Here is a 14,393-nt window from a genome sequence, read left to right on the forward strand (position 1 = left end):
TGGGGAAAGAAGCTGCTCTGTAGTTTGGTGGTTCAGCAGCGGATACTGTTTCTTCTACTGAGCCTTTCTGTCCTGGGCCGTGCACGAACCGTGCCAGTTATTGATGTTTCCAGTCAGTGTGCTTTCTATTGCTCCTCTGTAGAAGTTAACCAGGATTTTGCTCTGGAATTTAGCCTTCCTAAGTTTCCGTAGGAAGTAGAGCCTTTTCTGTGCTTTTTGATTTCCGTATTGTTGATTTCCTCCCAATATGAACTCTCATCGTTGTTTATAATACATCGATGATGGTGGTGTCGTCCGCATACTTCACAATAGAGCTCTCCTGATGTCTTGGAGTGCAGTCATGGGTGAACAGGAGGGGGCTGAGCACACAGCCCTGGGGGGCTCCGATGTTGAGCACTAAAGGAAGTATGACTGCCAATCCAAACTCTCTGGGTAATGCTACTTTAAATTTTGTCTGGCCTTATTTCAGCATTATTGTTTGGCTCTTATAGTTATGTTGCCTCTGCAAGAAACCAATGTTGCCTCTGCTTTGCCTTGTTTGTCAAAGCACTTTGTAAACTGTTTTAAAAGGTGCTATAAAATAAAGTTATTAGTATTACTATCTATCTATCTATCTATCTATCTATCTAAGCACTATCAATCTATCTATCTATCTATATAGGCTTCTCACTGGTTTTAACAGATGACATCACATCACCCCAATCCTGGCTTCTCTCCTATTGGCACCCTATCCATTTTAGAAGTAATTTTACGATTTTAATGATCACTTCTAAAACTTGTTTGTCAACCCCATATAATGTATATCAGGTTAGAGCATCCACACTGCCCATCTGAGCAGCGGTGGTCTGGAGCATGTCAGCTGCTGCACATCTACAGAAACAAATTTTTACACATGCCGCACACATTTGTCAACAGAAACAAACAGTGAAAATGGTGTTCTAGACCTCCTTTTACTGCAGTTTAGAAGTCTCCATCACAGAGATGAGGAAATACAAAGATGTCTTTTTTACTCCAACTTCCCTGCTTCCCTTTCAAAATAAAAGCCCTCTGACAACGTCTCTGCAGGCAGAATCCTATCAGTCGCTGACACAAGGCATTTTATTTTGAAACATTTGCAGGGCAGTGTTGTCGGCAATGCAGGAGCTGCACAACTTCATAAATGAGTGGAATTTTACTTTTATACTGTCCTCCATTTTAGAGGGTGATCTGAATGGAGTTCAACTGATTTTAATTTCTGTTAATGTAACAAAGAATAAACCACACTGTCTAGTAAGAACTTACTGTTAGGAGAATCTGTCAGACTGTGTAATATTTCACACTGTAAAAACAGGGTGCCGGTGCTCCGTTTGAGGGCATGCTAAGGTTACAGTAAGCATTCCTATGAAAAGTTTTAAAATATTGTGTTTTGTTGTTCCACTACTTACTTTCATCATAGTGATAATGGGGCCAGTGCATATAGAATTCAACAGTCTTGTCCCAACTGCGCCAAAACAACACTAAAATAATGTGTATGCATGTATAATTGAAGCATCAACAGAAATAACAAAAAAAGTAACCCAAAAATTATTTTTCTTAGTAATTAATCTATTTTATTATGCACTAATTTAAAAGTAATTGAATTACTTTTTTACAGAATCAACTAGTAATTATAATTAATTACTTATAGTAGTAACTTGCCCAACACTGCCTGCTGCATATCAATGTTGTTGCTGTTAAGGTCTCTCTCCAGTCTTGTTGCTTTTGTTTTGTGATTTGTTTCTCTCTTGTTTAATTCTATCATCATAATTCAATCTATCTATCTATCTATCTATATGTAAATAAACTGCTTGGTTATAAAACGTCTAAAGAACCCAGTCAACTTTTCTACTGACAAGATAAGATTACTGCACTGTCGGTCACAGTGATGAATCCACAGCTTGCACTGTTTGCCAAACAGTTTACTGACAGGGGCGTGTAGAGTTTTAGGCGTCCGTAGTTTAAAGGTCTTGTGTGTAAGATTTACAGTAGTTATATTAGCAGACATGAAACATAATATAATAGGTATGTTTTCTTTATTGTATAATCACCTCAAAATAAGAATTGTTGTATTTTCTTTATCTTTTAGCTGCAGGACTCTTGTCAGCAAAGATTTCAGTGTTGCATCAACACATTTGAACAATAGCCCAGAATGGACAAACCAAACACTGTTTTTAGATAGGGCCATTTGTGTCTTGGCATCACCCAAGCCATTCAAAACTGCTTTACTCAGTGTTTATAGTGGTTTAAATAACCAAGTCTGTTTATTTGGGGGAGGAGGAGACTTCTGCAGATTATTTGGCCCTCTTCTGAACTCCTGGATCAAAAATTTGCAATATGCCAAACAAGGTAGAGGAAACACTGGTTTGTAATATGAAACTACTTTTGTAAGTGCTTTTATTGGTTTTAATAACCAGGTCCGTTTGTTTTGGAGAAGAGGAGACATCTGTGAATACTTCAGCAGCTGGCAATAAAAACCTCCCAAACATCTCAATCTGAAGTTATCAGAAAAAAAAATGTGAGCACACATTAGCAGGTGCTGGGTTAGCGGCCTGTCTTCCAACATGACGTCGTAAAAATGCTGATTTGTGACGCAAAACTGCTTTATTCTGTTTTTTGCCGACACAACACAATACTGGCTTTTTGTGCCCAAAAACTCAACGCAGGTGCAACTAACTCACAATCAGATACTGTATGTCTTATGATTTCCATCATCATGTTACAAAAGATCCATGTATTGTTGAAAATGCACAGGCAAGCTAGTATGCTTCACTGCACCGAGGTCATTTCCTTTCATATCACCAATCCCCGTTTGAAGGCTGCAGCCACTGGGATCCTGACAGGCTTGTTTGTGTGATGACTCGGCAAATGGGAGAAAGTCTGCATTTGCAACTGTCTGTCCAAAAATCAGTGTGAATAAACCGACTGCACTTGGATTTCCCAACACTGCTGGGTTTACAAACGACTGCTGACGTCCTTTAAAATCAGTTCCTTCAGTGGAACCTATTAGAGCACTTAAATTCACATTTGTGTCCAGTTATTTAATATTTGCATATTTGATGTACTGTGGCCAAGATTTTAGAAAAAAATAGTCCATGTTCTCCCAAACCTGTACCTGCAACATTCTTGTAAATTTAGATCAGACACACAAATAAGTTCTGTAACTTTTTTTTTTTTTTTTTTATGATTTGGATTTTTGAACATGTTTTACATGTTTTATAATTTTAGAATCAGTCCATAAAATACCTTCTATGAGCAATTTGGCAATTTAGAATCTGTCTATCATAACTACATATTTAACATTATGTTACAAAATTATTGTAATTTTCTTCAAGCACTTTTCCAGGTTATTTCCTTGTAGTTGTTTTTTTCAACTTTCTTTTTCGTTTTTGTTTGTTTGTTGTTATTTTTTAAAAAAACTAATTTTCAGGTAATTTTTTAGGTAATTTCTTGTACTTTAGGTATTGTATTAAAGTATTGTAGCAGTAAGTAATAAAATTCTGATTTCCCTTGTGCTGAAACTGCTGATAGGCTGATCCCTTTACTTATCTATTCTTAAATTAACATTTATAATAATAATGAATTTAATTACAATAGCGCCTTTAAAAACAGAGTTCACAAAGTGCTTTGACAAACAAGAGGAAAGAAGGCCTTCTTGCAGAGGCAACATAACAATAAAAGCCAAACAGTAACACCGAACTAAGACCAGACAAAATTTAAAGAAGAATTAAACAAGAGAGAAACAACCCAAAAAACAAAGAAAAATACCAATTACAATCCATACAAATGAGAGTAAATAAAACTGAAAGAATAAAAGCAGCAAACACTGAAATAATAGTAGAAATTATCGAATTAAACACAATAAAGACAGAGTAAATTAAAAGATAGAAGAAGAGAAAAATAGATGAATCACATAAAAGCAAGTCTATAAAAATGGATTTTAAGAGGTGGTTTAAGTCTAGATGGCTGATCAGACTTATTATTTTATGGCTTTGAAACTCTTCCTTATCAAAAAGTAATTTGGGTTATTTCTCACAGTGATTTTTGCCTGACCGCTGCAGACGTCATGTGACGGGGCGGGGCGGAGAATCAGGAAACACACCGCTGCTGGTGCTGCAAGTCACAAGAAAGGTAAAGTTAAAACTTTTACACGACTGAGCTCAATTTATTAAGCAAAGAATGACAATAGTGAAGGATTAGCTTGAAAGGCACAATCTTATGATGCCGTGTCAACTTTAGCAGCAGCTAAAGTATTTTTCTCTCCGAAAAAAAAACACACACAAATCTTCAAATTGTGCTGCCACTTTGGTCATGTCTTCGTGCAGCTGTTGCATGTTTGAGGCAACGCAGGAAAAAAGTTCACATAAAGACAACTTTAAGTCGCGTTATAATAAGTGTCTCGTTGTAAATATAAATCATGTATGCACTCCTTTTCTTGCCTTTGGAAAACAACTGTGATTTCCGCATTTCTCTCGCTGCCATGTTACAGTAAAGGGACAGATACACACGCAGGAGCAACAAGTTTCATCACAGTGGAAAGTAGGATTCATTGTTGACGTGAAAATCATCAAAATTTCCACAGCAATAACAGGGCTGTGTAGCATCTGACAGTTTCCGTGCAGCTGGTGTTTTGCATACAGTCCACAGTTTCAGTTTTCTTAAGTCAACAGTACAGGAAGTCTTCTTGACTGGGTTAAATATTCCTGACCCAGCCCTGTTACATGTTTGGCTTCATGTACAGCAAACACAGACAAGCACAGAGCAAATTTGCAAACTTTAAGTAAGCATGGGGATGTATTGATGGTTTGGACTGCACTCCCCCGACTCCCACTTTACCCTTTGAAACCTGAGCAAAATGGCTTTCATTGATGAAGTAACAGGTTGTAAGAAACAGACCTGTAATTTGGAAAAACAATTAAAAAAAACAGTACATATATGTTGAATGCATTGTGAGATGTGATACTGCCATTGTGTGGGTACTTAGTAATGTTGAAAATGGACACGAAAAGACCAAAAATATAGATAGATAGATAGATAGATAGATAGATATACTTTATTGATCTCAAAACTGAGAAATTGGGGTGTAGCAGCGCCATACAGTAAGAACAGAGAATAAAGAGCACACATTATCAATAGAATATAAAGGAATATGCTTAAAAAAAACCTAAAAACAAACAAACAAAAAAAAAACTAAAAAAAACTAAAAATATGATAGGTATGTGAGTTTGTTGCAAACATCTCTGTTATATGATGCACTATGTGTTAACTTTATGCTTAAAAAAAACCCCAACAAACAATTCCTGGCAAGGTTATGAAATAAGAAAAACAGTTTTCCAGGCCTGGAAATGTTTTGGAAAAGTTTTGAATATGCACATTCTTTGTGGTATTTTTTAAATATTGTAAAACTTCAATTAATTGCCAGAGCTATTTTTTGCTTAAACCACTGAACTCCACAGGCTGATATTTCAAACAGGCGTCTTTATGGGACGGGCTTTTATTTCCTTTTATGCAAAACTCTTGCTCAGCCAAAGATGGGAAATACAATCAAGTTGGTAGTTTAAACCTCTTTTTTTGTGCAGGCATTACTTCTTCTTTGGTGCTCATAATTTTAGTAAAATAAACAATAGTTTGAATTTCTTAAGCTTTGATAAGATAGGACACAGCCATTAGTTTAAAAATTGATTTTGTAGATTCCCAAAGGCATTTCTTACATGTCAGTCACCAGTGCACTGAAATAACTGCTGTTACTATGGCAACAGACATCTCTGTCTGACTCCTCGTTGACTCTGGTGACTGCTTTTGTTGTTGTGTCCTCACAGCTCTCCATCATGGCCTACCAGGCTGGGATTCTCGAGGAGCCCAGTGCTCTGGTTCAAAACATCAGCTCCAACATCCAGAGGCTGACACTGCTGAGTTAATACACACACACACACACACACACACACACACTAGTGTTGGGTAATCAGTGTAAAGAAACTACTTTAAGTAATTAACTGCATTTTCAGTATTTGTTGGAAGTTCAACTACTTTCATATTTGCATCATGATTCAAGTAGATGTTTTGCCGTTTAAAGGAAAAAGAGTAATTTTCAATTTTTATTTTCCCATCTTGACTGTGTGAGGTGTGAAGGTAACACTGACTTTGCTAGCCAAAATAACAAAGTTTAGATAATCTAGCCAAGTTGAACATTGTACAAAATCAAAGCTGACATTCCCTCAATTTTCCATGAATTATATTTTATTTATTTTTATTTTAAATTTGTGTTGACTTTAAATTTTAAGTCAACATTTTTCACCATAAACTTTGGCATTTTTTGCTGCAGTGGGACTTTTTTTGTATTATCCTATCGCATATATACATCAAGTCAAGTTAACTTAAATTATAGAGAGCCAAATCATAACAAACTTTATCTGAGGATATATTGTCAATTTTAATTGAATTGAATTCAATTTAATATTATTTAATATTATTTGATATTATTTTATTTTATTTTATTTTATCTTGTTTTATTTTACTTTATTTTATTTTTTCTTATTTTTTTTCTTACAAATTTGTTTGAACTGATTTTTCTGAATACTCAAACTTCCTCCACTCTGGTTTGGTAGCTTTCAAAGCTTTGGAAGTAGCTCTCCAAATGCAGCACACAACCACAAGCCCTCATCATCAGTTCCACCACTCATATTACTCCCATTACTCCACTATGTGATTTACGGTCAACATGTGGAGAAACTTCAGCACAGATAAACAATGTCTCCACTCTTTCTTCCTCCCCAGCGTCTGAGCTGCAGAGGGCAGTTTCTCTGGTGGGGACGGAGCAGGACAGCAGCCAGCTACTGCAGACGCTGTGAGTTACAGAGGCTGGACGGGGTTTACAAAATAGTCTATTATGGTCGACATCTTAACCCCAAAGGACTTTTTTACATGCTTTTCATTCGTCATTTAAAAAATAATAATTTGGGCTGTGTTCATGCATATGGCATTCATTTTGGCAATATTGTTTATTTTTCTTTAATCTTGGATTTTCCAGCTCAGCTCCTACGATAAGTCTGAAATATACTGTGTGATTAAAAATTGTTACATTAAGACTGTTAAGTGCAAAAAATGCACCATTCAAACTGCAGTTTGATCCCACAGCCATCAAAGGGTAAAAACTTGCAGTGCATTATTTCTGGGTGTCAGTTTGGACTTTTGCTTTCATATTTGGAATTTTTACTATTTTCGACCTGATGCTGTCATTTTTAACATATTTGGCAGATGGAGAAAATACATACTATTTCCACTCGGTCCACTGTCACAATCAGTGTTGCTTCAAATCACTGACATATCCCCGGCTGTGATAATAAAAATAAAAATACTTTGCATGTAGTATATTGAAAATAATTCATTTTTTGTGTATTTGTTTGCAAGTTGTGGTGGTAAAAAGGTTAACCCTTTAAAGCATGCTTGTTTGAAAGTTAATTTTTTGAAATATGGTGCTTCAATACTGATTCTGCATTTTAAATCTTACAAAGCTCAATGCCAGTCGACACAACAGGACGCTTTTTGTGTGTTTTGTTTTTATTCTAATCAGCTTTCTATGATTTCTACTTAAACAAAGGTCTCATGGCATCAGTCTCTCTACCACTTCTCTGCTTAACAGTCTTTTTTCTTATTGCTCCCAGTTATTTCTTTACTTTAACTAATTACAAAAATTGTCTTTGTTCATCAGGCAGCAGAAACAGCAGCAAGGCAACCAGCTCGCGAAGGAGACTGACAAACTGATGAAAGCTTTCAGTGCACTTCCTGTCGGCCCTGATCAGGTGCTGAATCCATAAACTATTGTTCAAAGTCACAATGTACCTGCTGCTTAATACCGGTTTTGTTCTACACTTGCGTTTTGTGACATTTTTTGTACATTTCTATCTTTGTTTAGCGGCAGAGGAAGTTACAAAAAGAGCGTCTGGTGAACGACTTCTCCGCCGCCCTGAATAGCTTCCAAAAGACGCAGCGGCAGGCGGCAGACAAAGAGAGAGATTTTGTGGCCAGAGTCAGAGCCAGCTCCAGGGTGTCGGTGAGTGACCTGCTGTACCTGTTATTGTTGTTTTTGCCATGTATATATATATATATATATATATATATATATATAATACATATAAATTCTGCTCTTAACCCTTAGGGCCTGCTTTAATATTACACACACTTGCCTCCAATATCAATATACGCATGGGACTTTTATCAACACCCACAATATTTGCACATAACACCACTTATGTCCTCTCACCTGTCGTGCTTTTTATCAGTCTAGATTTTTTGGTTTGAGTGGTTTCATCTAAACGTAACACGAGAAACTGCTGTCGATCCGCGTTTCAAAGGGTAAAGTTGATTTTTCACATTTGTGAGAACTGAGAGTTCACACAAGAAGTCTCACAGTAAGTACAGTGCCACTTTTTTGGACACAGTTTTGTTTTTGGAGCTTGGCAGCTCCGTCCCCTCGTCGCTTATCTCACCGCACAGAAAAGTATCTGAATCTTCTGCGTTCACACTGATAAGCAGGAACAGTTCTGTACTGCTTTATATATTCGGTGAGAAACACGTCTCAGCTGGAGAGCGTAAAGCTTCAGTGCAGGTTTTTTTGTGTCACCTACCATGTTTACACATATGAGCGTTATGTTGATACTTTGAAACCTGAGCAAATTGGCTGGATTTCTTCCAGAACATGTGCTGAGGGTGACAGGCAACTTAAGATTTAGCCCAAAAATTAACAAGACATTTGAAAAGAAATAAGAAAGAAAGAAAGCCAAAAAGAAAGAAGGAAAAGAATAACAATATGAACATTTGAGAAAATGACCTCAAGAAAGTGCCTAAAAATATTTATTTTTTTCTTTTCGCCTTTAAATATACAATTAATAATATAATAAAGACAATTGTAAATATAGATCTGGACATCTTTTTAAAATATTTTTTATTAATATTCATTAATTCCTCTTCACCTTTTACTGTTTTTTTTTCTGTTTTTTACAGGATATTTCTTGCCAAGGTGCTTATTATGTTTTATGTTTTATTTCCTGTGTTTCCTGTGTCATTTAACCAATTTTCTCAGGTTTCAGAGGTTTGCATGCTTGTAAAAGGTGTCCGAATGCAACACAAGAAAACTAGTGTTGATCCAGGTGTTAAAGGGTTAAAATGATATTTATCGTGGTATAATCGAGGTATTTCTCTGCAGGTTATTTGCAGTAACAAGCACATAAGTATAGTATGTTTATTTAAACCTTTTCATTTTTTGAACAGGTAGGACAGCCTGAGGACAGCTTTGGAAATGAGCCTTCTTTCCTTAGGTAGGGAAACTATTTCTGATCACGATTGTCGCTTCTGTTTTAAGTATTAAAATTGTATTAATTTCATCTTCATGTGTTCAGTGACTCTCAGGTGCAGGCGCAGACTGAGGCCATCACTGAAGATGACCTGAGGCTGATCCAGGAGAGAGAGATGTCCATCCGGCAGCTGGAGGTACAAATAAGAATCAGTTTTCTTTATCAGCATGGCCACTAATTTGTATGTCCATGAACCATCTCTCTGTATGTTTGTTTATTCAGTCCGACATCACAGATATCAATGACATCTTCAAAGACCTGGGGATGATGGTTCATGAGCAGGGAGACATGATAGGTGAGCTTTCGTCACCTCCGTTCATGTCTCTTCCTGTAATAATGTGATTATTTACTAAATGATAGCAGGACTGTGTGTTGGCCATCAGTCTCAAAAACATCACCTTTATGGTTTGGATCTTTATTTCAAACGTGCAAAATACAATGGGAAAATAAAAATATAATGTTAAAAAACAACAACAACATACCCATTAGATATATCCGGTAAACAACAAATTAGTAGGAAATAAATACTTATCAAATTCTACCTCTTTGAATCAAAAAATCTTTATATAAAATATTCCCATTTTATGCCCCAGCATTCACAACATACACATCTAAATAAAAAAAAAAACAACTCAAAGCAGTCCTGCCCCTTAATTATGTGTAACTTAAAGGCTGAATAAAATATAAAAATAATATAAAAATTCACTCCTCTACAGTTGTCGTGAATGTTGTAATTAGCTATAGAAACTAACTATTGTTTTTTGTACCAGGCTGTAAGCATGTTTGATTCTGTCGTAAAGTTGGGCATTGAAACACTGGGGTCTCTGGGGATGGACTCGCTTTTGGAGCCAGTCTCAAGTGGACGTTAGAGGAACTGCAGTTTTTTTTTTTTTTTTTGGCTCTTCGGCGTTGGCTTCAGTTTTCAGCCCTGCAGGTTGCCTCTTGCTTCCAACTTGGCCTTCATTTTTATCTCAACTTCACACGTGAAGTTTTGTGAGTGCAGAGTGAGACAGACAGATAAACAGACATTTAAACGCCTGCCAACATGCTCGTAACAGCTTCTGCTGTAGTTCCCCCTAGAAGAAGTGTCTCCACATTTAGCCTGATGAGAGACAGACAAAGAATCACAAGCACAAAATAAGACCAGCTGTCTCAATGCGGCTGCGGCTGGTAAATATGAAGAAGGAGGATGACAATATTAAGTAAGCCGTGAACACACAAAATGAAGACTCGTTCGCGAAAGCATGATTCAGAGAAAATTGAGAAAAAGTCACAAAATTTTACATTTTTTAAGCAGTAGACCGTCGGAGCAATGATGTGGATGAATTAAGAGATAAATATAGTGAAATTATATGCAGTACGGGATTTGCTGCACAAACACATTTAGCAGAGAAAAAGAGGAAGAAGATGGAAAAAAAGACGAATAATGAGAACAAAAACAATCACCATCATTTATTTTATTTAAAGCCTCAGAAAACAAATTGAGGGTGAACCCTCTTTTTCAATGTTGCTGAGGTACATACAGCAAACAATTATCGAAACAGAAAATATAAGGTATTTACAATACATAAAAAATAAAAATAAACAAATAAATCAATATATGGGCCTCCAGCAGTGAGAGTCACTAATTGGACCCATAATATGATTTTATTCATTGATGTTTCTGTCCACTTACTGACTGAGAAAATACATTGACTTGTGCCACATGTGCACACCGTCACCTGCTGCATGTAAAATGTGTTTCCTGTGTGTTCTGCAGACAGTATAGAAGCCAACGTAGAGAATGCAGATGTGAACGTTCAGAACGCCACCCAACAGCTGGCACGTGCTGCAGACTACCAGGTAAAACTTCACACAACACATACGAAAAAGGAACAAGGAGAGGATGATAAGAGAGGAATTTAAATGTGTGAAGTTACAGAAAGTTAGCTTGAAACTAGTGGACCAATAAAAAAAACAAATCTAAATAAGAGTGATTACTGTCGGGGTCTCAGAGGTATCAGTATTTGTGCAAGTATGACTCCTCCACCTCTGGCACAAGGCCTCCCTTGTGTAACCAGGTTCTTAGTCAGTTTGTAAATAAGACGTAGATAACGAGGCGGACTGGAGAAAAGAAAAGAAAAGGCTGAGTCACAAGGTGATCTGAATCATGCAGTGGTTGTGAGTCACTTCAAACTATCAACTATCCTGAGTAAAGTCATCTATCTCCCCATTAAAATCCAGATTATATGTAATTAATGAACCCTTTGAACCCTAGAATGACATCACTTTTATTGAGCTGCAGTCAGATGCCTTTATTGTGCATTTTAACCTTTAAAACCTGAGAAAATGGGTTTAATTTCTTTTTAATTTAAACATGGTTGAAAAAGTGCAGTTAAAAAAATGGGAAAAAGGTGAAAATGACCTGAAATTAGTTTTAAGAAAGAAGTGTGTATATATATATATATATATATTTGTATATATATTTTGAAGGATGTCCAGAAAGCTCTTGTCATTATTTTGAGGTGAGATTCTCTTATAAGCCTAGGGGTTTTCTCTATCTCAGCTGCACAATCTCCTTCTAGTGTGTGTTGATGTTTTGCTGTTTTGTTTTTTACTGTAAAAATAAGTGTATATATATATATATATATATATATATATATATATATATATATATATATATATATATATTATTAATTTATATTTTTTTTTTCTTAAAGCCTTTTTTTCATTTTTCACCTTTTTTCCTTCTCTTTTTTGTGCTAAATTATTTTATTTTTTTTAATTATATTTTAAAAGAAATTGAACCAATTATCTCAGTTTTCAAAGGGTTGATATCTAATAATTATTTTTAATTCACAAACAACCGCTCTGTGCTTCTCTTCCCCTTAGCGGAGCTCTCGGAAAAAGATATGCATCCTGGTGATAGTGTTGGCTGTAGTCGCGGTTATTGTTGGACTCATCATCTGGGGAGCTGTCAAAAACTAAGGGCTTCTTCCTCCTCCACTCCTCTGCCTCTCCTGTTTAGTCATCAGCCTGGATAAAGGATGAAGCACAGTCATTCCTCTTTTCCTCATCCCCTCCTTTTCTCCCTCCACTCGTGAAGGGGAGTCACAGAGACGGTCTGCCTTTCTTTGATTTGTTTATATTTTTGTCTGTTGCAGTCAGGACCGCACACTCCTTCACTGTGAAAACAAAACCAGCTCTGGTAGCTTTATTGTTATAATCAGCTTTAATTGCGTAGTTTGTCCGATTTAGGCATGATTTAATGTCAGGAGAACGCTTTTAGGTTCACCTGATTGTCAGAGGGAGGTGTAAACACAGGTGAAGCTGTGTTGTGTGGCAGCCATTTTGGCTCCTCCAGCTTTGAATGTTGAGTCAGACACATTACAGACAATGCTTCTGGGTGCAATGAAGCAGCAGGTTGCTCTATACAAGTAAGAGTGGATTAACCACATTATTTTGCTGCAGCTGCTTTCTTTTATCAGGTCAAATATGAAAAAAACATGCTGAATGTGATTCAACAATTAAATTATGAATGTGCACTATATGTATAATTTTGGAGTAAACAAAAGGCAGCCTCATCCATAGCACAATTTGACCAAACTGCTCTTAGCTTGCTGCAGTGCGGTGCTCTAAGTGACAGTCGGGCTGGGTGATATGGGTGGTATTATACACTGAATGCATTATATAAATCTCGGTATGTAGCACCCATTCTCCAGTTTACCCCCAGGTTAACACCTTTGCTGTGTTAGCACTGTCGCCCTTTTTAGCACTGTCGGCGCCGTTAGCACCATAAGCTGCCACTTCAGCCACCTCCATGCTGAGAACCGTGTGGAGCCAACCTCTGAATCCTAGACTTGCTCCAAATATTGTATCGAGCCCCTTGACGTTATAACTAGTAAATTTCTGTTCCACTTTGTTCTTGTAATGATTCTAATTCTAGTGATAAATCAAGAAATCCTGTGCATACCAATCGTAAATTTTGTAGTTAGCACATCATATTACACTCGATAATGTCTGCCAGTCATTCCAAGCAATTAGGAGTATTTTTTGTCACTTAATTGGTGGTTTGTTTCCTTTGTTTATAACTGCACAGATTAGAGAGATTGAATGGAAATCATTTTATTGAATTAAATTACCTGCCACATTATAAATGACCTCACAAAGAATGTAAGTGCAACATTTAATAGTTTAAGTGGTGTTTTACGGTTTTAACTTACTGCACTTTGGTATGCGTCTTTTAAAGGCCCTGCACACCACACAGGTGTTTTCAGCAATCTGGCCAATTAGACCTGGTTACAAGTCGAAGGTGGCCATAGCTACACCAGTCACTCATGGTCCAAAGGAGAGGTCTAATCAGCCAAATTAAGTGAAATGACTTGTGTGGGTTGACAGTTTGTTTTGTGGGGGGCTTTACTCATAGAGAAGTACTGAAAAAGAATAGAGCGCTTCAGGGATGGCGTTTTTCTGTAGGCTGATGCGAATGTGAGTGTCGCCCTGGTTCCCTCGTCAAAATTTTTACATTATTGATTTTAGATTATTGCAGAAAATAAGCTGTGGTAAAGAAATGTTTATGATACTTTCACATTTTGTTGAGCAAGATAATCTGTACAAACAAACACCACTTTCAGGATTTTTTAAGCCTAAATGCAATCGCCAGTAAAGAGAAGCTAATGTTTGGCTTTGAACAATGCCGCGTCACCACAAAGTGAGGCAGTAATGCTGTGTTTGGCCAGCTTGACTTGATGGTGTTATGTAGTCTCCTTTGGCCACTTTTTTAGCAAAATTCTCTTGTTAAAACACATATAAGCTTAAAAGTTCTCCAGTGGGTTATTTACTGACGTACTTTATGTCGAAGAACAAAATGGGAAAGTCTCTTCAGCTTGTGATGACCACAGACGTTATTTAACACCTAACATCTAACCAAAAAAACATTCAAAAAGCCCTTTGACTCTGAGACAAGGGAACCAGAGGTGCTGAAATGCTTACTCATTTCCAGGTTTGAGGACTCATTTTTGGAGTACTCTGTTGTCATTATTTGTCTGT

The 14,393-nt window shown here is 36.7% G+C and overlaps 1 protein-coding gene across 1 annotated transcript; it reads left to right on the forward strand.

The window, feature by feature from the left end:
- Nucleotides 1-4,097: 4,097 nt before the first annotated feature.
- Nucleotides 4,098-13,879, forward strand: stx7l (syntaxin 7-like). Its single transcript, XM_042503320.1, has 10 exons — nt 4,098-4,146; nt 5,835-5,928; nt 6,790-6,859; nt 7,724-7,814; nt 7,928-8,065; nt 9,283-9,329; nt 9,411-9,501; nt 9,588-9,660; nt 11,125-11,207; nt 12,237-13,879. The coding sequence occupies exons 2-10, from the start codon at nt 5,844-5,846 to the stop codon at nt 12,330-12,332; spliced, it is 774 nt and encodes a 257-aa protein (XP_042359254.1). The 5' UTR covers nt 4,098-4,146; nt 5,835-5,843; the 3' UTR covers nt 12,333-13,879.
- Nucleotides 13,880-14,393: the final 514 nt, after the last annotated feature.

Source organism: Plectropomus leopardus, chromosome 16, assembly GCF_008729295.1.
Source record: "Plectropomus leopardus isolate mb chromosome 16, YSFRI_Pleo_2.0, whole genome shotgun sequence".
Taxonomy (NCBI): domain Eukaryota; kingdom Metazoa; phylum Chordata; class Actinopteri; order Perciformes; family Serranidae; genus Plectropomus; species Plectropomus leopardus.